This window comes from Balaenoptera ricei, chromosome 7, assembly GCF_028023285.1.
Source record: "Balaenoptera ricei isolate mBalRic1 chromosome 7, mBalRic1.hap2, whole genome shotgun sequence".
NCBI lineage: Eukaryota > Metazoa > Chordata > Mammalia > Artiodactyla > Balaenopteridae > Balaenoptera > Balaenoptera ricei.
The window spans coordinates 14,812,768-14,838,178 of record NC_082645.1 but is presented as its reverse complement, the minus strand read 5'-3'; the positions used below and the strand labels follow the sequence as shown (position 1 = coordinate 14,838,178).

Here is a 25,411-nt window from a genome sequence, read left to right as displayed (position 1 = left end):
TTTTCCAAGATGCTGTGACTTTGGTGGGTCCTTTGGGTGAGGACCCGCAGGGATTTTTTTCCTCCTCTGTCCCAGTCTCCCCATTCTTCCTCCCCAGGGGGTGTACTCTGGGTGGAAACAGCATTACCCATGAACTCCACATTCCCCAGGTGGAGAATGGCGGCCAGCAGCTTGCTGAGGTCCCAGTTCTCAGAGTCGGAGAACATGAGGATCTTCATGGCTGAGCGGACGTGGGCATAGTTCTTGGCGTCACTGAGCCCCTCACAGGAGGTACAGTTCCCCTGCAAGATCGGGCCCATCAGGTTTCTGGGGCCACCCCACACCCTACCTCCTCCACTGTAGGGCCAGCAAGGCAGGGATGCATCAGGGATTCGGCCAAAGGGCCCTGGTAAGTGATACTGCACTGGCTCTGGGTGGATCCCAAGGGGCCACCTGGAGGCCCAAGCTCAAAAAATACACAGAAGGGCTTCCCTGGTGGCGCAGTGGTTAAGAATCCACCTGCCAATGCAGGGGGACACGGGTTCACGCCCTGGTCGGGGAAGATCCCATGTGCCGCAGGGCAGCTAAGCCCGTGAGCCACAACTACTGAGCCCGCGTGCCACAACTACTGAAGCCCGCGCGCCTAGAGCCCGTGCTCTGCAACAAGAGAAGCCACCGCAATGAGAAGCCCGTGCACCGCAATGAAGAGTAGCCCCCGCTCGCCGCAACTAGAGAAAGCCCGCACACAGCAACAAAAACCCAAATCAGCCAAAAATAAATAAATAAATAAATACACAAATATTTTAAAAAAAGAAAAAGAAAATACACAGAGGCGGAACAGTGGTGACACAGATGCAGCGTGCTATGGTAGCCTGACAGCTGTGTGGCCACGGCTAAGTCATTCCGCTTCTCTGAGCCTCTATTTGTCAGCCATCCATGGTAACGCCTGCCTCACCCTCTCGGGGGGAACATCACGGGTTCATTCCTTTAATAAACACTTTCCAAGGCTCACTGTGTGCCAGCCCCTGGGCTATGTGCTGGGAATTCAGAAATGGAGAGACCAGGCCCTGCCCTGGGTGCTGTTGCATCCAGGAGGGGAGGCACAAAGCGAATGGCAGGGTCACAGGCTGTTACAGGTGCTGAGACCGAAGGGGGCTGGGCCGGCCTCCTGGGAGCTGGGGAAAGGCTTCCTGGAGGAGGCATCTGAGCGGTCCCACAGGCTGAGCTTCACAGCAGCACAGGGGAGAAACGGCCAGACTGGGCAGTGAGGTGGGAGGCACGGGTGGAAGCTGCAAGGAGCCTGGCGTCGCCGTTGAGGGGGAGAGGTTGGTGGGTGGTGGGATGTGGAGGGACTTGGAAACCTTGCCAAGGAGCCACAAGGAGCCCCTGAAGAGCTGCAATGAGAGACGTGGTCTGTCAGACTTGCTCCGTGGGAGGTCTCGGGCTGGATGATAGATTGGGGTCAAGTCTGGAGAGAGGGGGGACCCAGGAGGAAGCTAGCACCATGGTCTAGTCAAGAGATGACGGAGGCCTCCAGGCAGAGACCCAGGAGAGAGGGCTTAGGCAGGACACAGGGTCAAGACGTGGGTTTCACTCATTCCCTCAGCAGCAAGGTGAGCCTGATGGCTGCTTGTGCTACACTGCTCGTGCATGGGGACGCAGCGAGCAAGGCCCTGCTCTCCTGGAGCTCAAGTTCTAGCGGCACCTCCGAGGATGGTGAGTGGAATGAAACGAGGGTTTCAGAGCCTTCTGTCCATAGGGAAATAAGGAAGATGAGGCTTGTGGGGCGGGACCATGGGCTCAGTAAGAAATAGGGAAGCACACGGACAAGGGCAAGCCTCTGATGGCCGCAAAGTGGATGCCAAACACAGAAAGGGTGGCGTGGAGAATGGAAAAGGGGCGTCCTCAGTCCCTGCCCAGGGGCCCGACCACAGTTTGGGCTTTTATGAGGCTGTAAACCAAGGGTTGAGCTGGAGCCGGCCCTTCTTCCTTCTTCCTCATTGTTATTGAGAGGCGGGGAGGGGAGAGGAGGGGCAGGGAGAGGAGGGAAGGGGTAGGAAGGGGAGGGGGGAGGGGAAGGGAGAGGCGGGGAGGGAAAGGAAGGTTGAACAGAAACCTGCACCGGGTCTCCTCTTCCCGGCGCCCCAGGCCACAGTGGGCTGAGGCGTGGGGAGGAAGCAGGATGGGAAGGGGCGGGGAGAGGCGGGGCGGGGCAGGGGCAGGGCGAGAAGGGGCGGGGTGAGGAGGGAAGGGGCGGGGAGAGGCAGGGCGGGGGGGGGCAGGGCGAGAAGCGGAGGGGCTAGGAGGGAAGGGGCGGGGAGAGGCGAGGCGGGGCGGGGCGGGGCGAGAAGGGGAGGGGCGGGGCGGGGAGGGGCAGCGCGGGCCTCACCATGGTCAGGTAGTGGTACTCAGAGGGCGTGCCCAGGCACAGCAGCTGCTTCTCCTCCGCGCTCATCCCCATGAGCATGCAGTAGAAGATGTGGTAGTTCCGCTCCTCGGGGGCCTAGTGGGGAGGGAGTTCCAGGGAGCTCGTAAGCATCTCCCCCGAGGCTGCGGGGCCTCAGGACTGTCTCCTGCCCCCAGCCCTGTCCCAGCTTCCTTCCTTCTCAGCAGGTAGGGCTCCGGCATTGACCTGAGGGATGGCCACGCCCGCTCGCTCCTCCAAGGCCAGCCCATCCTGACTGTTCTGCGCGGAAAGGCCACCTTGCCCTTGGAACGCGTCCCTCCCCGGGGCTACCCTGCATCCCGACTGCTCCTCGCAGCCCGGAGTCACAGGGGAGGCAGTGTGTCCAGATTCAGACCCGGGCCCTCCGACTCAGAACCCTGGACTCTTTACAGTCTACGGTGAAGCCTTCCTATTCACCGTGTGACCCCCAGGACCTGACATCCACAGGTTTACCTAGCTGGGCCTCTGCATTTTTAAACTTTATTTCACATCCCCATTGTGAAATTCAGACAGTGCCAAGTATAGAGTGTTAAAGGGTGAGTTTCTTTCCGCCCCACCTTGCCACTCCTCAAATGACCTCCTCTTCCTCCTCAGAACAGTTTGATGGCCTGTGTTCCTTTCTAGACATCACTAATGTATTTACTTAGAGTATATCTATGAAAAGTTTATTTTTATTTTTTAGGCAAGAACATACTTATTGTTCTTCAGCTTCCTCTTTTTCTCATCTAAATGGGTCTCTTAGCCATCTGTCTACACTGACACAGACACACCTCCCCATCCTTTTAACTTGCCCAGCATTCCACAGTATAGATATGCCAAAATTTTTTCATCTTATCATGGACAGGACTTGTCTCTGACCTGCTTTAGAAGTCTCCTGTCCATCCTGGGGTACCTCTCTGAGGAACAAATTCTCTGAATTCACCAACCTCCATGCGAAGAATTATAAGCTTCTGGAAAGGGCAAACTTTGGAGTTGGAGAGACTACCTTCTACTAGTTCTGTGACCCTGGATAAGTTACTTAACTTACCCGGACTCAGTTTCTTCATCTATACAATGGGGAGAAAGAGACCCGTCTCTCATGGTTGTTGTGAAGGTCTAATGAGATAATGCAGGGGAAACACCTGGCGCCAGGTGGGGGTCACTAAAGGTGAGCTTCCTTCTTCAGCTTGCCCAGGTGTCTTTCTGTCCTAACACACAGCACCAGTCCCTTTGGCGGCACGTCCCCAATCTGAAACATCGTGTGTGTGTGGTGCGTGTGCGCTCATACATACACGTGTTGGGGGTTATAGCATCATAGGAGAGAGCACCCTACCCCCAACAAAGCCGTGTTAACTCAGCCGACGTGGCTGCCACACTTTGGGCCCCTTGTGACCCAGGACTGTCTACTTGATTTGTGGGGCGCAGTGCAGAATGAAAGCATGGGGCTTCTTGCTAAAGACTTATTAAGAATTTCAAGATGGCAACAACAGAGCATCAAACCGAGACCGGGCCCCCATGAGTACAAGGCCCTGTGTTGACGACACAGGCCACATGCCACCTCATTTCCTGCAGGTGGTCTTTTGGACAGTGTCACCTAGGTCCTCCTGCCAGGGGCCCCAACACACCTGAAGATACATCCACCCCCAGACGGGGACTGGCCTGGCCTCAGAATTAATTCTAGTAGAGGTGAAGAGTAGTAAGCACCAAAGGATGAGAACAACTGTATAGATGGAAAATTCAAAAGAGAACATCCTTGAATAAATCATTTCCTTGAATATTGGGGGAGGACCATCATTATCCAATTCTAAGGGTCCTTGGCCCATCTCGGACCAGGGTTCAATGACAGCAAGCTAAGGCCTATGGGGGTCTGGGGCGGAGGAAAGGAGGGGTGAGAGTGATGGAAGGGACCCCTCTTGGAAGCCTCCCCAATCCCCTGGCTCCTATCCTGGGGTGGGGGGAGGTTCCCCCAGGACCAGTGCAGCAGGCAGAGGCCTTACCTGCCGGCAGACCCGGGATTTCTCCAGGAGAAATTGCTCGATGCACGCCCCCTCAATCACCCCACTGGGGTTGAAGTAGATGTCGATGTACTTCCCAAAGCGGCTTGAGTTGTCGTTTCGGATCGTCTTGGCATTTCCAAAGGCTGAGGGCCGACAGATGATGCCCATGATGGGAGCAGAGAAGAGAAAATTTACTCTTACTGGGGTCCTCTGGGAAGCCTTCTCAGAGGAGGTGGCCAAGCCCAGACTCGAAGGATGGGTAGGATTACAGTGGACAGTGGTGGCAGCCAAGGGTTTGCTAAGAGGAAGGCAAAGTGCAGCTAAAGGTTCGGAGGTCAGAAAGCATGGGGTGTGCTTCCAGGGAGGGAAATTTGGCTGGACCATAGGATACAGGAGGAAAGCAGTGGAAGATGGATGGAACCGTTAGCAGGGGGTGCCAAGGAGTGCAGAGCCTTGAATGCCAAGCTAAGAAGTTTGGCATTAGTCCCACAGGTGACGGGGGAAGCAGGAAACCTTCTGAGGGAGTGTGGAGGCAGATTTACATTTTAGAAAGATTGCTCAGGCTGTAGGGTGGAGGCTGGGTTCCAGAGGGCAAGCTTGCAGAGAGAGTGGCAAGAGCTGGCACGGGTCAGGGTGCAGATAAGGAGCTTAGACCAGATGGCATTTGGGCTGCAGCACGATCCAAAGTGCATTCCGTAGAGCTGTTTCTGCAAGGTTTTAGGATGTGACTGCATTAGGAAAGATCCTTTGCACACACATCCTCACCTGCACACATAACTGAAAAAAACAGAGGATCTGGCTACTCTTACTAGCATAATGCATTTGGGATCCTTCCATGTATCAATAATCCATTCCCAGCATTTCCCAAATTGATTTCATCTTGGAGCCCTTTTTATTTTATTTTTTAGTCTTTGGCTGCATTGCGCGACATGTGGGATCTTAGTTCCCTGACCAGGGATCGAACCCGCATCCCCTGCAGTACGAGCGCAGAGTCCTAACCACTGGACCGCCAGGGAAGTCCCTTGGAGCCCTTTTTAAAGGGAATACTTGTTAAGGTTCCATGGAAATCCCACCTGTGAAAGCTCAGCAGATCATCGGTCTTTCTTCTCTGTGCTTCCCGGAAGCCCCCATGCTACCATCCACCCCATCCTTGCCTTTCGTGTCCTGAGGAGTCCTGAGAAGTCGCTGGAAGTGTATGGCTTATCCTGCCCTTCCCCACAGGCACCCCCTGGCAGGAAGGTGCCAGCCCACAGGTCCTGGAAAGGAGGCTGGTCCCGTGGGTGACTGCATACCTTCCAGGATGGGGTTGGCCTCCAGGACCTGCTGCTCAATCCACGAATGCTGGCTGCTGATGGTGGCCAGGAACTGCAGGATGAGCTTGGTGGTCTCTGTTTTCCCTGCTCCAGACTCGCCACTGCAAAGAGGGTATGCAGGAACGTCAGCCAATAGAACAACTATTTTCCAGCACCTCTCAACTCTCCTGCAAACCCATCACAGGCCCGCTTTCTGGGCCAGTCTGAACAAGGACGCTCTCTCCCTGTGCAGAAATCCCACTGTGTTCTCCCTGACGTCCCCTGCCTACTTTGTGTTAGTTTATTAGTGTGTTCATCTTTCCTGCTCGACTCTGCAGGTATGGTTGTATGTGGTTCATTCCAGGGTCACTGGCACAGTGTTCAGTAACTACATGAATGAATAAGACCAGGTGATGCAATGCCCTGATATAACGTTCTCTCTGTGAGCAGTGAGGTCATGCTGGCCAGAGGGGGAACTGTATCAGCCTTTCGGGAAAGCAGTCTGGCATAGGTATCAAAACCCTTCAGAATTATACCGCCATTAGTCTAAGGAAAGAATCCTAAAATCAGAAAAAGCCTTCTCCACAAAGCTTCCTGCTCATTAAAGCGTTATTTATTTATCATTGCAACTGTGGAACATGGGAAGCAACAAAAATGGGGGAAATTAGTTGTGGTCCATCCAGTCAGAGAACATTGTGCAGCCACTTAATCCAGGTCTGCACAGAGCCTGCAGTCACATGAGCAATGCTTACCAGTTAAGTGAAGTGGTAAATGTAGGTAGTATTCAGTAAAATTTTAACCAAGTGGGTAGAGGAAGCTTTCTCTTCCAAAAATGTCTAGCAATACTTTTGCTGAGAATATTTTTCTGAAATTTTCTAAAATTTTCATAGTGAATATATATATTAATTTCATAATGGTAAAATATGAAAACCAGTTTTTAAAATTACTTAGGGCAGTGCAGTGGCCAAGATAGTGCTATAGAAGGACCTTGAGGACCCTGAGCTTGACTCCTGCCCCCAAATTACAGCTATTTATTTGTTTATAAGATTTACTCATTATTTATTTATTTATTTATTTATTTTTGGCTGTGTTGGGTCTTAGCTGCAGCACACAGGATCTTCATTGAGGCATGCGGGATCTTTCTTTGTGGCGCGCAGTCTTCTCTCTAGTTGTGGTGGGCAGATTTTCTCTCTCTAGTTGTGGTGCTTGAGCTCCAGGGCACGTGGGCTCTGTAGTTTGTGGCACACAGGCTCTCTAGTTGAGGCACATGAGCTCAGTAGTTGTGGTGTGCGGGCTTAGTTGCTCCACGGCATGTGGGATCTTAGTTCCCTGACCAGGGATCGAACCCACGTCTCCTGCATTGTAAGGCGGATTATTTACCACTGGACCACCAGGGAAGTCCCCCCAAATTACAACTATTTACAGAGAAATTATTGATGACAAAAACTGGAAGACTAGAGGAAAAGAAATTCTTTAAATACATAAAGAAGGAATCACAGCACAGGGAACTCGACTCAATATTCTGTGATAACCTACATGAGAAAAGAATCTGAAAAAGAATGAATATATGTGTATGTATAACTGAATCACTTTGCTGTACACCTGAAACTAACGCAACATTGTAAATCAACTCTACTCTAATAAAATTAAAAAGACAAAAACCCCAAAACAACAACAACAACAACAAAACAAAACAAACAAAAAATATTTGCTTAATTGTCTCGGGACTAAATGTTAAATGGCATTATGTTTAAAGAATAAAATACATTTAGTTCACAGTTAAATTACATCAACTCAAAAAAAACAAAAAAAAACAACCAGACCAACAACAACAAAGAAGGAACCACAATGAGATGGTAGGAGGGGCAGAGATGCAATATAGTCAAGACCCATACCCCCCGGGTAGGTGACCCACGAGTGGAAGAATAATTACAATTATAGAGGTTCTCCCCAAGGAGCGACCCACACTGGGCTCCTGAACCAGGAAGGCAAACCCCCAAAATGTTTGCCTTTGAAGGCCCATGGGACCTACTTTAAGAAGAGCCAGAGAGCTGTGGGACATAGAGACTCCACTCCTAAAGGGCACACACAGAACCTCACACTGCTTGCCTGGGGCAGAAGTGGTGATTTGAAAGGAGGCTGGGTCAGACCTGCTGATCTTGGAGAGTCTCCTGAAGGCAAGGGGCAACTGCAGCTCCCCCTGGGGACATGGACACTGGTGGCAGCCATTTGGGGAGCTTGTTGACCAAGTGGACACGGGGGCTGGTGGGTGCCATTGTGGAATCCTCCCTCTAGCTCATTAGTGTCAAGACGTCAACAGCCTGTTGCTGCCAGTGTTGGAACATCTCAGGCCAAGCAACTGCTAGGTGGGGACACAGCCCCACCCACCAGCAGGAGGCTGCCTTAAGACCCCCAGACAGCTGCCGTAGGACCTGGCTCTGTCCACCAGAGGACCTGGAACCCAGCCTCACCTACCAGCGAGCTGGCAGTAGCCTCAGGAACGCCTGGGACCAGCCCACACGCACCAACAGGCCAACACCAACCTTGGAAATCCCCGGGCCCTGCCTACCAGCAGGTTGGCACCAGCTCTGAGACACCTTGGGAACCCAGTTCTGTCCCCAGTGAGCCAGCAATAGCCCCAGGACACCCTGAGATCCAGCCCCACTCACCAACAGGCCGAAGCCAGGTTTGGGACATCCCAGACCCTGCAGCTAGCCATGTCAGGAACTGGCCACACCCATCAGCTAGATACACTAGACGGAAACAGCAGTAGATCAGATGATACAGAGACACGGATCAGCAAGCTGGAAGACAGAGTAGTGGAAATCACTGATGCTCAACAGGAAAAAGAGTGAAAAGAAATGAGGGCAGTTTAATCTGGGACAACATCAAGCATATCAACGTTCACATTACAAGGGTCCCAGAAGGAGAAGAGAGAGAGAAAGGGGAAGAGAACATATTTGAAGGCGTAATAGCTGAAAATTTCCCTAATCTGGGAAAGGAAACAGACATCCAGGTCCAAGAAGCACTAAGAGACCCAAGCAGGATCAACCAGTGAGGACCACACCAAGACACACTGTAATTAAAATGATAATGGAATGAGAAAATATTAAAAATAGCAAGGGAAAAGCAACAAGTAACATACAAGGGAACTCCCATAAGGCTATCAGCTGACTTTTCAGCAGAAATTCCTCAGGCCAGAGGGAGAGGCACAATATATTTGAAGTGATGAAAGGGAAAACATACAACCAAAAATACTCTACCCAGCAAGGCTCTCATTCAGATTTGATGGAGAGATCAAAAGCTTTACAGACAATCAAAAGCTAAAGGAATTCTGCACCACCAAACCAGCTTTAAAACAAATGTTAAAGGGAGTTCTAAGCAAAAAAGAAAAGGCCACTACTAGAAACATGAAAATCATGAAAAGAAAAAAGCTCATAGGTAAAGGTAAATATACAGTTAAGGTAGTAAGTCAACCACATACAAAGCTAGTAGGAGGGTTAAAAGACAAAAGGAGTTAAGATCGCCTAAATCCACAATAAGTAGTCAAGGGATATACAAAACAAAAGGATATAAAATATAATGTGGAAAATAGTAAATGGGTGGGGGGAGTAAAAATGCAGGGTTGTTAAAATACGTTTTAGCTTATGAGATCAGCAACTTAAAATAATCATGTATATATATGTATGTATATATGTATGATTATTATATATCATGTATATGTATGATTATATACATGATTATATGTATGATATATGACATACATATCTACATAGCAATATATAAACCTCACAGAAATCACAAACCAAAAATCTATAATAGATACACACAGAGAAAAATAAAGGAATCCAAACATAACACTAAAGATAGTCATGAAATCACAAGGGAAGAGAACAAAAAAAGAAGAAAGGAACAAAAAGAACTACAAAACAACCCAAAGACAATTAGCAAAATGACAATAAGTACATACCTATTAACAATTACTTTAAATGTAAAGGGACTAAATGATATATATAATGGAATATTACTCAGCCATAAAAAAGAATGAAATCTTACCATTTGCTACAACATGAATGGACCTAGAGGGTATTATGCTAAGTGAAATAAGTCAGACAGAGAAAGACAAATACTGTATGATTTCTGGTGGAATCTAAAAAACACAACAAATGAACAAACAGAATAAAACATAAACAAAGTTATAGATACAGAGGACAAGCAGGGGGTTGCCTGAGGGTCAGGGGTGGGGGGAGGAAAGACATAGGTGAGAGAGATTAAGAGGTATAAATTTCCAGTCACAAAATAAATGAGTCACAGATATGAAATGCACAGTGTGGGGAATATAGTCAATAACTAAATAATATCTTTGTGGTGACATATTGTAACTAGACTTGTTGTGATCATTTTGAAGTGTATAGGAAAAAAATCACTAGGTTGTGTAACAAGAACAAATGTAGTGTTGTAGGTCAATTATACTTTAGAAACAAACATACAAACAAAATCATAGAAAAAGAGATCAGATTTGTGGTTACCTGAAGTGGGGGGTGGGAGGAGGGGGAATTGGATGAAGGCGGTCAAAAGGTGCAAACTTCCAGTTATAAGATAAATAAGTACTAAGAATGTGATGTACAACGTGATAAATGTAATTAACACTGTCATACATCACATATGAAAGTTGTTAAGAGAGTAGATCCTAAGAGTTCTCATCACAGGAAAAAATTTTTTTCTGTTTCTTTAATTTTGTATCTATATGAGATGAGGGATGTTCACTAAACTTACTGTGATAATCATTCCATGATGTATGTAAGTCAAATCATTAGGTTGTACACCTTAAACTTATACAGTGCTGTATGTCAATTATATCTCAATAAAACTGGAAGAAAAAAAAAGCATTAATATCTACCATAAAATACTAATCAGAAAAAATAGCCAAAACACACACCATGCACACACAGTTTGGAAAGAACAAATATATCAGAAAAAAATACCCAAAATATTACTACAAAATATACCAAGGTAAAAAAGCATTAATAGAAAAAATAGGACATTACATAATAAAAGAAACCATTCCCAGGATATCAATAGCACAAATTTGTATGCACCTAATAACACAGCCTCCAAATATACAAAGCCAACTCTGTGGAAACTAAAAGGAGATTTTAATATATTTCTGTCAGAAATCTAAAGATCAAGCAGATAGAAAAAAGCATTAGTGAGCTTAAACTAATAATTATAGACTCTTGAGCTAACAGAGAACATATAAATGTTTTGAAGCTCACATAAAATGTTTACACATTTGACTAATAGGTCTGTAAAAGCAGCATATTCCAGAGTCAATGACATACAGAACATATTAATCACGATTCAATTAAATTAGAAATCAACAACTAAAATGTGTAAACATATTTATGTTTAGAAATTAAAGGTGCTCTTCTAAAAGACAATGAATTAAAGAAGAAACCATAACAAAAGACAGTGAATTAAAGAGGAAACCATAACAAAACCATACATGTTTTAAACTTTAACAGTAAAATAATTATCAATCAATCAATATAAAGATAAAAATTACTTAGGGGGTTTGATTAAGTTAAAAAATATACTTATGTCTGGCACATAGCACACACTCAGGATTGCAGTAATGATTTTTTTTTTTTTTGATGTGGACCATTTTTTAAAGTCTTTATTGAATTTGTTACAATATTGCTTCTGTTTTATGTTTTTGTTTTTTGGCCGCAAGGTATGTGGGATCTTAGCTCCCTGGCCGGCGACTGAACCCGCACCCCCTGCATTGGAAGGCGACGTCTTAACCACTGGATCGGCAGGGAAGTCCCTAAGTGTTACCTTTTATGAATTATTTTTAATTATAGAAAATGTCAAACGTAACAACTGGAGGCAGAATTATGCAATATGTTGCTAATAAAAGTATGGCCCCTAGGCCAGCAGCACCTGCCGCCTGGTTGGAAATGCAGACTCCCAGGCTCCCCCAGCTCTGCGCAACCAGAATCTGCATTTTCACGAGATTCCCAGGGGACTCCTGCACTTTACAGTTTGCTTAATGAACTTCCACAGTCCCATTCCCAGCTGCAACTCCTGACCAGTTTTGTTTCCCTTCCTGTACTATTTTGAAGCAAACCTCAGACAAATACGGTTTCCTCTGAAAATATTAATTTTTTAAAAAAGTTTTGATCCAAATGTCCCTGATCACTATGCCAGGGAAGTCAGTCAGGAGAACACCCCTGCATGTAGAGATGACTCCGAAGGAAGAGGGCTCAGGTGCCTCTCTCGCGCCCTGGGGAGGCAGTTTGACTCAAGTGATGCTCATGCAAACAGCCACCCGAGTGCTCTGCGCTTTTCTGCAGGGACTGCTGTCCTGGGGGTGAGGCTTCCTGGCCAAGACATCGCTCTGTCTTCTTTTCCCAGAGCCCTGGGTTTAAATTCCCTGTTTAACAGCTGTGTGTCTCTAGGAAAGAATGTCAACCTCTCTGGTGGGAGGTTTCCCCAGCAGTAAAATAGGAATAGGAGTATCTACTACAGAGAGTTGCTGACAACGTGAAACATGATAACCTAAGCTGTAGGACTTCGTTCCAGTGTCTGTTCCAACGTCCCCTCCTCAGAGAGGCCGGCCCGATCTGCCCTTTTACCTAAAGCAGCGGGCCCATCACTCTCTTTCTCCTCTTTCCCTGCAGGGTTTTCCCTCAAAGTTCTTATTACCTGCTGAAACAATTTGCTTATTTATTGCCTGTCTCCTCTTCTAGAATGTAAGGTCCACAAGGCAGGGATTTTAGTCCCTTTCCTTTGCTGCTGTCTCCTCATGTTAGGACAGGACAGGAGACAGAATTGGAGCACAAAAGAACCTCGAATGAATGAGTGAATGAATGGATGAGTGAATGAACGAACGAATGAATGAGTGAATGAAAGAATGAGTGAATGGATGACTCCACTAGAGAACTAAGCAAGGTGCTCTGGAGCCAAATTCCCTCTCGCCCTTTCTTTCCCGCTCTGCCTCCCTTCCATGGGTACCAGGAGGGCAGAAGGCAGAGAAGCCAGGCCAGGCAGCGAGTCTCTGAAGCAGCAGCACCGCCTGGACTGAGAGGGACACATCCCTTCTGGGCCCAAGTACCTGAGATCTGTCGTCCCTGAGACCTGCCCTGAGGTTGATTTTTTTTTTTTTAAGATTTTGTGATGTGGACCATTTTTAAAGTCTTTATTGAACTTTTTACAATATTGCTTCTGTGTTATGTTTTGGTTTTTTGGCCCTGAGGCATGTGGGATCTTAGCTCCCAAACCAGGGATCAAACCCTTGTCCCCTGCATTGGAAGGCGAAGTCCTAACCACTGGACTGCCAGGGAAGTCCCCCTGAGGTTGTTTTTGAGGGGCCTCACCTGTTGGATCCTTGCACCCCAAGTGCCTATCTTGGGTCCCATTTCTAAATCAGCCCATCCCCACCCTTCCTTCCTTGTCTCAGGAAATATTCACAGAAGGCTGGGGCGGTCCAGGCCCTGCTGATACAGTGGAAGAGCAGGTTCTGAAGGAAGGCAGCCTCAGAAGGACTTTTCAGGGTGGAGTGGCCACAGGGGCCAGATGCAGGGGAGTTCGTGGCTGTGAAGGGGGGTGTTTGCAGTTGAACGGGAGCCCCTAAGTCACACACTACTCCGGAGAGGTTTTGGGAGAGGAGATGCCCCCTCCTTTACGAGATGCTCAGAGAAGGTGTCCGGCCCACCTGCCTGCCCAGGACCTCACCTGATAATGCAGCACTGGTCCGTCTTGTTCTTCCTCATGTTGAAGTAGCAGTTGTTTGCGATGGCAAAGACGTGCGGTGGCAGCTCGCCCACATGGCGCTTGTAGTACAGCTGCACCTGCTCCACGGTGTAGAGGGGCAGCACCTGGTACGGGTTCACGGCCACAAGGATGGAGCCCGTGTACGTCTGGGGAAGGGAGAAGGTGGTTAGTGACCCCCTACTCCGAGGATCAGCACTGCCTGGCCCTGATCTTGGCCTTGGATGCCACCTCCCGAGGGCCACCAGGGCTGGCTAACTGTGGCGGGGAGGCGGGGTCTGATTCTGGACCGAGAGACGAGACCCTCAGCAGCTCAGATCCTTCACCTGGAAAGATAAGGTGCTCACCAGGAATGAGAGCTCCCGGGGCAGGGGCGCATTCACAGGGACATTAAATGAGGCGGTCGTGCTTAATGTTTGGCGCTCTGTCTGGTATTCAGAAGAGGCTTGATAAAAATGGACTGAATGGGGACTTCCCTGGTGGCGCAGTGGTTAAGAATCCGCCTGCCAATGCAGGGGACACGGGTTCAATCCCTGGTCCAGGAAGATCCCACATGCCGCGGAGCAACTAAGCCCGTGCGCCACAACTACTGAGCCCAGCGTGCTGCAACTCCTGAAGCCCGCGCGCCTGGAGCCCGTGCTCCGCAACAAGAGAAGCCACTGCAATGAGAAGCCCGTGCACTGCAACGAAGAGTAGCCCCCGCTCGCTGCAGCTAGAGAAAGCCCGCGTGCAGCAATGAAGACCCAATGCAGCCAAAAAAAAGGAGTGAATGTATGAAGCGAGTCTGCACCTGCCTTTCACAGGGGCCTCCATGAGGCTGGGCCACCACAGTAGCCCTCATGGACCCCTCCTGGACCCTAGTTCAGGATCACCCGCTCATCTGGAGCCTCCACTGGGCCTGCCTGCCCCTCTGGGTTGGGACGGGGACGGCCACCTCAACAGTCATGTAATCATCCGTGTCTTCGTTTTCGTTTTAGGAAGGGAGAGGATAATCTCTCTGGCTCAGGACTATGACAACCAGATACAAGAATGTAAGCATAAGCTCTCTGGAAAGGATAAGCTGCAATTCAACTTAGATACTTGCTGTCATTGGTCCCAGGAGCCGAGGCTCACTCATCCAAAGTGGACTCAGAGTGCCCCGTCCCCCCCTCCTTCCCCTGAGGGCCTCCTCCTTCTCCTCTCCCAGCCCAGCCCTCTGTTCGGGGGCCCCTGCTCACTCTCCTACTCCTCTGAGCAGCCCAGGATCAGGGCTGGTCAGAGGTCAATGAGTCACCTCCCTCTGAGAAGCCCAGGCAGGTGGTGACTTCCCTGGGTCACAGCCACTCACGGCAGGGCTGGTGTCGGTTTTGGAATACCACCTCCCCTGGGAAGTCTGCATTAGAACAGGGATGAGACCCTCCCATCCACCGCTAGGCTTTGGGAGAAGGACCCACATCTACCTACGCGGGCCTCCTGGTCATCACACAACTTACTTCATAGGAGGGCAGAGGTCTTCTGCCTGGTGACCCTGTCTCTGCCACATACCTAGGAAGGGACCAGGCAGAAGACTACTCCCCATGGCCTTCGGTCCACTCGGCCCTCAGAGCAGCGAAGAGGCAGCAGTAATTGAGTACCTCCTGTGTGCCGGGCACTGAGCTGGCATGCTGCCTGTTAGCTTTCTGTACACTCGAAGGCTTTATCCCCCTGCTTCTTTCAGACTGGGGAGCAGAGATCGATGAGCATCCTCATACTATGAGGGCGTGGGGAGTGGGGACAGAGCCAGGTGTGCCCGGGGCATAGTTTGCTTCCGCAGCCAAGTCAGCGCGTGTGGCCCCAGCGCGCCAGGGGGCCCCATGTGGCCAGGAGGGACTCACGTAGATCTTGTGCTGCTGGTAGCGGATCAGGAGGTTGTGCACCATGCCCGCCTCGTTCAGGTCCCCCAGGAGGATCATGTCATCCACGCCCTGAGCAGAGTTGGGGTGCATGGGGCTGAGGGTGCCAAGGTCCTCTGCTCGGATCCAGTGTTCCTGGAACAAAGGGCACAGGCTTTCCTGAGCGGGGTTTGTCCTGGACCTCCATGTCCTCAATGGATCAGCCTATCTGGTGGCCAGCACCTGGCCAGGGTTGGTCTGTGGTGAAGGTCAAGGGATCGGCTCAGTCCGAGGCTGGAGTCAGCACACGTCTAGGGCCGAGGGTCAGTGTGCACTGGGGCTAAGAGTGAAGCTCAGACCAGGGTCAGAGGAGCGTGTAGCCAGGAGTTAGATCTGGCTGTGATTGGGATCAGGGGCAGTTTGCAGCTGGGGAGCCTCACAGATGGTTGGAATAAAAGTGTGCAAGTAAAAGTGTTCTTTAAATGGCATGACATCATTTTTCAAATAGAAGATATTATTGTTAACATTTGACTGGCTTCCAATCTATGGGGCTCACAGGTCACAGTCTAGAACTTTCTCCTTGGAGGCCAAGTCTCCACATGCTTCACTTGGAAGCCCCTCAGCAAAGAGGGTTGCCCAAGGAGGACTTAAAGGACCAGCTGGACCCCTCACTCCGCATGCCCTTCTCCAGGGTCGCTCGCTGCTCCTCCCCAGCCCCCCAGGTGACTGAGCTGGTTTCCCAGCAGGTCACCCTGAGCTTCCTACTCTCTCTTCTGGGCTGTTTTGCTCAGCGTGAGCTGGGCTTCCTCCTCCTCCTCCTCACATTCCGGGGCCTCCCCTCCAGGCATCTTTCTCACCTTTCCCTCCCTCCTCCTGTCCTTCCTGCTCAGCTTCCTTTACTTTGCAAACCATCTTCCTGCCCTCCCCTTCCCTCTGTCACAGCCCGTTTCCCACTTCACGCTTTCCTGCTCCCCTAATTGTCCTAATTTTCCATCTGCCAACACACTCCCTGCTTCTTCACTATAGAAACAGTTCCCAAGACAGACACACAATGTTCACCATGACAGGACTTCCCTGTAGTGTGTCCTGCCACATGGGTCCCTGACTTGGGCTCTGGAATCCCTGGTGCTGGGAGCAGCACCAGAGAAAGCAGGGGGCTCGGGGCCCAGGAGGGGTGGGGCGATGGGGCGGAGAAGGCTGAGCCTCTCAGGAGAGGGTGGCCATACTGACTTTGCCTTCATCATCTTCCACCAAGATCTTGCCAGGCTTTGTTTCTTTGATGATGCCCCCGATGGGCACGCTGGTCTTGTCAGCAGAGGTGAGGTTCAGCCACACATGGTCACCCTGGAGAGCATAGAGGAGTCGGTGGTCAGATCCTTGATCCACCTTCCCCTTCCTGCTCAAGACTTACCTCCCCGGGGGGGTGTCCCTTCCAACCAAGAGATCCCAAGGTGGCTGAGGCGTGCTCTCTCCCCCTTCCCTTCCTCCTCCTCCTTCTTCTTTTTCTTCTTCCCTCTCTCCTACCCTGCTCCCAGCCCTTTCTCACTCTTGCCAGGAAGTTAATGGGAGGTGGCAGGGGAAGCTTCCCTGGCCTAGTTTTTGCAGGAAAGTACCTCTCTGTGAGGTGCAAAAAGAGAGTCTTTGCCCTGCGAATAGCCCTATAGTACCCAAACCCATTGGCTGGGGAAAGACAAAGAGTAAAATCTCACTAGGTTTGTGCCTGGCCTGCAACATGGCATTGACCCACATGAACCTCTTTCTAATCCAAGAAAGCTCACCCTGCTCAAAGAGGAGGAATCCCAAAGCAACAAGCACAGATCCACATGTAAATATACTGACATTCAAAAGGAGGAAATGAGCAGGTGAATAACACTCACCAGGGGAAAAGAAACTGCCACAGAGCAGTGGAAAGTTGTGACCAAGTATCTCACCATGATTTCCAAAAAACTTACTGAGGTGTAGAGCAGAGGCACAGGCGCTCAGAAATTAGACGCCAAGACAACTGAAAAGGATGGGACATGAATTGGCAGAGCTCAAGAAAGAAACGGAGGAAAAGAAGTAAACATGGGCCGGAGATGAAAGCAAAACTGGAAGCAACAACAAGGGAATAAGCGCTGCTAAAATCATAGTAAAGATCATAGAAGGCAGGAGGAGAAAAGTGAGCAAAATGACAGAGAAATTTTCAAAATTAGGATTAGGAAGAAAAGGATAGATATGGAAGGCAGACAAAAATACTAATAATTGAAGTGCACAAAGAAGAAAATCAGGGAGAAAAACAGAAAAATTACTTAAATATAAAATTCGAGACAACTTTCAAGAAATTAATGAAGCCTTGAATCTATGGATTGAAGACACACCATTATGCCTTTGAAATAATGACAAAGAAAAATCAACTCTAGGACATAAATGTTATTGGACTTCAAAAATAAAGAAATAATTTTTTGAGGGGCAGGGAGACAAAAAGACAAGTTCACTTATAAGGAGATAATTCAGGACAAATTCAAATCATATATGAGGGCTGAACACCTCCTACAAAGATCTCAGGAAGAGAGCAATACAGCTGTTAGGATGGCCATTATAAAAAGTACAGAAAATAACAAGTGTTATTGAGGATGTAGAGAAATTGGAACCCTTGTACACTGTTGGTGGGAATGTAAAATGGTGCAGCCACTGGGGAAAACAGTATGAAGGATCCTCAATAAATTAAAAATAGAATTACCATATGATCCAGCAATCCCACTTCTGGGTAAATATCCAAAGAAATTCAAAGCAGGATCTCAAAGACATATTTGCATTCCCATGTTCATTGCAGCATTATTCATAATAGCCAAGAGGTAAAAGCAACCCAAATGTCCATTGGCAGATGAACAAATAAACAAAAATGTAATATATACAGTCATCCCTAAAAGTACTTGGGGGATTGATTCCAGGAGCCCCTGCCGATACCAAAATCCATGGATGCTCAAGTGCCTTATATAAAATGACATAGCACAATGAATACTACACACCATGGAATATTATCCAGCCTTAAAAAAGAAGGAAATCCTGTCATGTGCTACAGTGTGGCTGGACCTCAAGGACATTTTGCTGAGCAAGAGAAGTCAGTCACAGAAGGACACATGCTGTATGATTCCACTCATGGAAAGTATCTAAAGTAGTCAAAATCATAGAAACAGAAAGTAGAAAGGTGGTTGTCAGGGGCTGGAGGAGGACGGAAGGAAAATATTATTTAATGAGTATAGAGTTTCAAGTGTACAATATGAAAATGTTCTCTGTTGCACAACAATGTGAATATACGTAGCAATACTGAAATGTACACTTAAAAATGGTTAAGATGGTAAATTGAATGTTATCTTTTTTACCACAATAAAAAACATAGAAAAAAAATCCAATAATTTTTTTACCCAGCCAAATCGTCTTTCCAGTATAAAGATAACAAACATTTTTGAAGATGCAACATTTTCCCATAAGCCTTTTGGGAGAAAAACAATTAGGGGACAAACTTCAGTCAACAGTGCAAAGAATGAATATAGGTCCACACCAACACACACATCAAGAAATTTCAAAATACTTGGGACAAAGAAAAGATCATAAAAGCTTTCAGAGAGAAAAATAAGTTTTATACAAAGGCTCAAGAATTAAAATGTTGTCCACCTTCTCCATAGCAAGGCTGGAAACCAGAAGGAGTACATGTCTTCACAGTTTTCAGGGAAAATTACGTCTAGTATGGAATCCTATGCCCAGCTGACATTCAAATGTGAAAAAACATATTTTTAGACATGCAAGTTGTTAAAAATATTTACTTCATATGTACCCTTTCTCAGGAAGCTATTACAGGTTGTGCTTGATCAAAACAAGGGAGTAAACCAAGAGAGAGAAGAACCTTGGGTCCAAGAAAAGGGATTCAGTGCAAAGGAGACGTGAAAGAAATCTTCGGGGTGGTTGTGAAGGAGACCCCAGGACAATTCCGAGATGTGTGCCTCAGAAGTAGAAGATGCCGGTTTAGATATGGCCTCAGTAACTCTGGGAGAAACTTCTTCCTGAGGATGAAGTTGATTGAACTCCCAGATGAATCATTTCGAAAGGACATTGACATATCTGGGAGAAAGCTGGGCGGCGGGGGGTGGGGGGAGGTTATGTCGTCGTAAGTACAGAGAAAACAAAGCAGATAGGGCAGAAGGACAATTACAAAGTCTAGCAAAGGGAAGCACAGCACTTAGACTACATTGCAGGGCTCAGTTGAGAGGAACATGTTCTTTCTTTTTTTTAACTTTTTATTTTATATTGGAGTATAGCTGATTAACAATGTTGTGTTAGGGACTTCCCTGGTGGTCCAGTGGTAAAGAATTCGCCTTCCAATGCAGGGGACGTGGGTTCGATCCTTGGTCAGGGAACTAAGATCCCACATGCTGTGGGGCAACTAACCCCGTATGCCACAACTACTGAGCTCTTGTGCCTCAACTAGAGCCCACATGCCACGAACTACAGAGCCCATGTGCTCTGGAATCCATGAGCCACAACTACAGAGCCCACGCACCCTGGAGCCTGTGCACCACAACTAGAGAAGAGAAAACCCACAGGCCACAACTAGAGAGAAGCCTGCACACCACAACGAAGAGCCCACGTGCTGCAAAGAAAGATCCTGCATGCTTCAATGAAGACCCTGCGTGCCGCAACTAAGACCCGATGCAGCCAAAAATAAAAACAAAACAACAACAACAAAATAATGTGGTGTTAGTTTCAGGTGTACAGCAAAGTGATTCAGTTATATATATACATGTATCTCTTCTTTTTCAAATTCTTTTCCCATTTAGGTTGTTATATAATATGGAGCAGAGTTCCCTGTGCTTTACAGTAGGTCCTTGTTGGTTATCTATTTTAAATATAGCAGTGTGTACATGTCAATCCCAAACTCCCTAACTATCCCTCCCTGCCCCTGACACTTCCTCCCTGGTAACCATAATTTCATTCGAGAGGAACATTTTCTTAGATAAAACAAGTAAACTCTGTATGTAGATCTAATGAAAGCTAGGATTTAACAATTTTGGGAGGAAGGAGAGACAGTATGAGTGCTGTGGGTGGGCGTTAGGAGCAAGGAGCTAAGGCCCTTCTCACCTAGTGGGAAGTCAGTAATAGGTGACGCCTGAAACCAAAAACTCAAGCAGCCCTGTACACATGTTCTTTAGAGACACAGAGGGAAGTATCAATGAATCGACTAGAAGTTCGAAGGTGGTCACCTCTCTGGAAGAGGAAGTGGGGAACTGATTCTTCAAACTGTGTGCCCAAAACAACTTAATAAAACTAAAAGCAAAATGAAGAAGAACAGTAAGGAACAGCTGCTACAGGATACAGAAGACCAGCCTGAGCAGCATACTAGATTCAGTGAACTAATTGAATCACATCAGGAACCTCAGAGACCTAGAAAACTTTCTTACAACAAGGATAAAATTCCAGTGTGAAAATTGCAGCATGCAGCTGAAACAGTGGGCAAATTACCAAAGAGAGAAGATTATCAGTCAAAGACAGATGATGGGGACTTCCCTGGTGGTCCAGTGGTAAAGAATCCACCTTCCAACACTGGGGATGCGGGTTTGATCCCTGGTCAGGGAACTAAGATCCCACATGCTGCGGGGCAGCTAAGCCCAAGTGCCACAACTACTGAGCTTGCACACCTCAACTAGAGAGCCCATGTGCCGAAGACTACAGAGCCCACGCGCTCTGGAACCCGCACACCATAACTACAGAGCCCATGTGCCCTGGAGCCTGTGCACCACAACTAGAGAAGAGAAAACCTGCACGCCACAACTAGAGAAAAGCCTGCACGCCACAGTGAAAGATCCCGCATGCCTGAACGAAGATCCTGCATGCGTCGAAGACCCGACGCAGCCAATAAATAAATGAATACATAAATACATAAATACATAAATAAATAAATAAATAAAAAGACAGATGATGGGCATCTCACAGTGAACTTGATATTAACCAGAGATGAAAAAGAGAAAGACCATTTCCAGTCCACACTTAATGATAAGGTGTCAGACCAACATGAGCTGGAAAAATAAATAAAAGAGCTAGAACATGACTTTTGTTCACTCCATTTGGCCAAAGCTCTCCTAGGAAATAAATGAGAAGCCAAGCAGCAGAAAATAGAGCTGCTTCATGAACTCTGTTGGAAGAAAAAGTTGACTGTGCAGAAACAGCTGAATCAGGAGAAGAGTGAGCGAGAAGAGATAAAGCAGAAGCTATCAGCTGCAAAGAAAGTCAAGTCTATATTGAGATTCAAGAAATAGAGGATGAATTACAGAAAGCAGAGAGATCCACGTGACCTTCGTTGTTCTCTGTGGTAAGAAATACCTGACAGCTGGCTGCTGCCGATGATGCAGAAAGCTCCTTCCCCAGCCTGAGACAGAAATTACTACAAGGAAACTCAAAGACCCAAGGCCATGAAGAATCCACTTCCGGGAGACCTGACCCTCAGTCTTCCGAGGTGGGCTGGCTCTTCTGGACATTGGCTGAAATGGGTGTTGTGCCCTGATCCCATGTGCCCACCTGCCATGTCTTCTCTTCCCATAGAAGAGATGGGCCTACAGATGGCTCTGTGCTGCCTTTACTTAGATAAATGAAGGATCCAACAATTGAGAAATACCCTGTCAAGACATTTGTTTTTCTGTTCTTTTATTTTTCATTTTATTTTATTTTTAAAATTTTTATTGAAATATAGTTGATTTACAATGTTGTATTAGTTTCAGGTGTATAGCAAAGTGATTCAGTTATACATATATATATTAATATATATATATATTCTTTTTTTACATTCTCTTCCATTATAGGTTACTACAAGATATTGAGTATAGTTCCCTGTGCTATACAGTAGGTCCTTGTTGGTTACCTATTTTATATATTGTAGTGTGCTTTGTCAAGACATTTTAAGCCCTGAATATAAGTGAGGGATTACTGTGCAAGTGTGGTCCCCCTGCCAAAGCCCAAAGGTTGGCCAAGGTCATTTTCTTTAGTTAAAACAATCTGTCTTGTTCCTCCAAACTCCCTGTCTCCGGTATTTTCCTTACAGGGTCTCATTGCCTCTCTTCTTCTTTCCTTGGGAGTGATTTGACTCAGCCTTTGGCAACTCCCACGAACAACCCCTCGATGGAAGAGATGCAATTCTTACCAGTCTCAAGCCCGACATCCTGAGGCAGCCGCTCCTGACAGCCTGTGTGCAGAGAGAAAGCAGAAAGTCAGTCCTCGTGGCCCTGACTTGGAGCCCTGGAGGGTAGGAGCCACGTGTGTTCATCAGCGTGGCTCTGAGCGCCTGGCATGGGGCCGAGAAATGACTCTTCAATGAATGAGAGGATGAGTCACAGTCACACCACAAGTGTGAGAGGAGGCTCTCTCAGCTTGGTCCATCCTATCTCATCTTTACTGAACGTCTATTTTGCACTTGGCACTGGGCTCAACTGGGAGTGCGGTGGTTCTGAACATCCTTAGGACACCATCCCTGCCATCCAGAAGCTCAAGCTGTGTCTGGTCAGACATCCGTGAACACCAGTCATCACCCTACACCACACGGAGTGCTGAGGGAAGCAGCCAGCAGAACTAGAGACACAACATACTTGATCTAAACCTCATGGACAGGGGCTTCCCTGGTGGCGCAGCGGTTAAGAATCCACCTGTCAATGAAGGGGACACGGGTTCGAGCCCTGGTCCGGGAAGATCCCACATGCCGCGGAGCAACTAAGCCCATGCGCCACAACTACTGACCCTGTGCTCTAGAGCCTTCGAGCCACAGCTACTGAAGCCCGCGCACCTAGAGCCCATGCTCTGCAACAAGAGAAGCCACCACGATGAGAAGCCCGCACAACGCAACAAAGAGTAGCCCCTGCTCGCTGCAACTAGAGAAAGCCCACGCAAAGAAGAAGACCCAACACAGCCAAAAATAAATAAATAAACCTCACAGACACCCCCAAAACACAGATATCCCCCATTTCACTCATGGAACTCAACAAAGGAAAGGTGACCTGTTGATCAGTAGCACAGCTGGGAATTCAACCTGGACCTGCCTCCTTGCAAACCTGTCCGCAGCACCTGGCATCCTCCCCGGTGCCCTGGGAGCACACAAGCGGGCCTGTGTAGCTGCCAGCAGGTGGGGGAGGGAGGGGAGGGGAAGGGAGGGGAGGGGAGGGGAGGGGAGGGAGGGGAGGCGAGGGGAGGGGAGGGGAGGGAGGGGAGGAGGCGAGGGGAGGGAGGCGAGGGGAGGGGAGGGGAGGGCAGAAGCCCTGATCTCAAGGAGGAGCCCCACCCATCCCCAGCCTTGCCCCACTGAGCTGCGGGAGGCAGGTACTGGCTTTTTCGTTCATCATATGCTCCCTGCTTCTAACACAGACTTGCTCCAAGGAGGGATCCAGGAAATAGCTGTTCAGTGAAACAGAGAACGAAGCCCTTGGAGAGAATGTCCTTTGACAATGGCTTTGCCAGATTTGTAAGAATTCACAGTGGAAGGAAAGAGGGGCCTTCTCAGGGGTTCCCTGGTAGCCTAGTGGTTAGGATTCAGGGCTTTCACTGTCGTGGCCCGGGTCCAGTCCCTGGTCAGGGAACTGAGATCTTGCAAGCTGCGAGACCAAAATAAAAGGGGAGGGGGAGCGATTCTCTAGGGATGCTGCAACTTTAGCAAAGGCAGAGGGAAAAGTGCAAAGGATGTGAGGGGTCAGCACATTTGGGTTGAGCAGACCAAGTTGGGAGGTAAGAGGAGAGTAGAGGTGTAGGTAGTGGGTGAATGTGACAGAGAGTCTGCCACTCTGTTCTGCTGGACAAAGAATTTTCTTATTCCAATTTTTCTTTAGTGTGTGAGCATTTATATGTTTATGGCAATCTACTCCTCCTAGCATTTGTTGAGTGCCTACAATGCAAAAGGCGGTAGTAATCAGATTGAGATTCCTTTTTAAGTGTCTGAGGCTACAGCTCTTTCAAGGGGAGGCTGGTCCATCTCCACGCCTCACATACTGCAATGAGGTGGTGGGTGGGAAAGACGCAGAGGGCATTGCCTGCCTCTCGTTCCCCACTGTGGCTCTGGCCCCTCACTTCTCCACCCCAGGTAGGAATCTGAGGCTCACCCATGTTCTTTAGCTCTGTCGCCCTCTACACCCTCACCCATGGCACTGACCTCCATGGACATAATCCCTCTCCAGACACCAGGATCTGTCCCATAGGTGCCCCCCACCAGTCCTGCCATCCCTGGGGGATGAACCTGCCAAGTGTTCTGGACTCTCACTCCTCTGGTCCCCAGACTCTACTGACCTCCACTCCCCCACGACTGGCCCTGGTCTTCCTGTGTCCCAGAACCTCTCCGCTTCAGAAACCATGTCCTCCAGCTGCCACCCTCCAGCCACACCCCAGGCCAGCACCAGGCCCTCTGCCCATGGCCCACTGTTCCCTCATTTCATCACGACCCCTCAGCCCTTGCTTTGCTCTCCATTCTATCAACCAGGCATCTGAGCTTCATTTCTATCCCAACCTGCCTAGAAACTGACTTACATCTTTTCTGGAACAAAGTGGTTTTGTAAGTACCCATAAACGGAATACAAAGATAAAGTACAATAGGCTGCACTCTATATGGACCCCTCTGGTCCACCCTTGTCTTGTGAATGTTGTTGACTCCTGCTCGCACCTTGCAAAGTCCCAGCACCAAGCTGAGCACACCAAGGATGGGTCACACCATCTTGATGACAGGGGCCAGCACCTCCCCTACGACCTTAGAAATGCTCAGGGACACTTGAGTGGGCCCTGGTCAGCTCTTTCTGGAAAAAAAAACCCAGCAACACTCTTATTTCAAATCTCCCTCCCACTACTCACTCTGCAGAACACCTTGATCTGTGTCATTGAAAAAAGAGAGAAAGATCACCCTCAGCTTCCAGCTCTGCCCACTCCCTGCCTTTCCCTATATCTGAGGACATTTAAGGGACCGCCCAGGGGAAGGGGCCCCCTGACAGCCCCACACTAACCCTTCCAGCCCTGCCCTCTCTGGCCTCCTCCATCAGGGCTTTTGCTTTATCAATTACTCTGGTGGTTAAAATACTCCCACAAATTCTTTGACACTGCTCC

At 48.4% G+C, this 25,411-nt stretch overlaps 1 protein-coding gene across 1 annotated transcript in view; it reads right to left on the bottom strand.

The window, feature by feature from the left end:
- The window catches only part of MYO7B (myosin VIIB), a 105,566-nt gene that overhangs the window by 59,685 nt on the left and 20,470 nt on the right, over positions 1-25,411 (bottom strand). Inside the window, exons 2-9 of the mRNA XM_059927697.1 lie at positions 22,485-22,526; positions 16,547-16,660; positions 15,320-15,472; positions 13,431-13,615; positions 5,694-5,815; positions 4,402-4,544; positions 2,369-2,482; positions 128-281 (exon numbers count right to left, since the gene is read on the bottom strand). Coding sequence (XP_059783680.1) covers positions 128-281; positions 2,369-2,482; positions 4,402-4,544; positions 5,694-5,815; positions 13,431-13,615; positions 15,320-15,472; positions 16,547-16,660; positions 22,485-22,526 — 1,027 coding nt within the window. The remainder of the gene's footprint in view (positions 1-127; positions 282-2,368; positions 2,483-4,401; positions 4,545-5,693; positions 5,816-13,430; positions 13,616-15,319; positions 15,473-16,546; positions 16,661-22,484; positions 22,527-25,411) is intronic.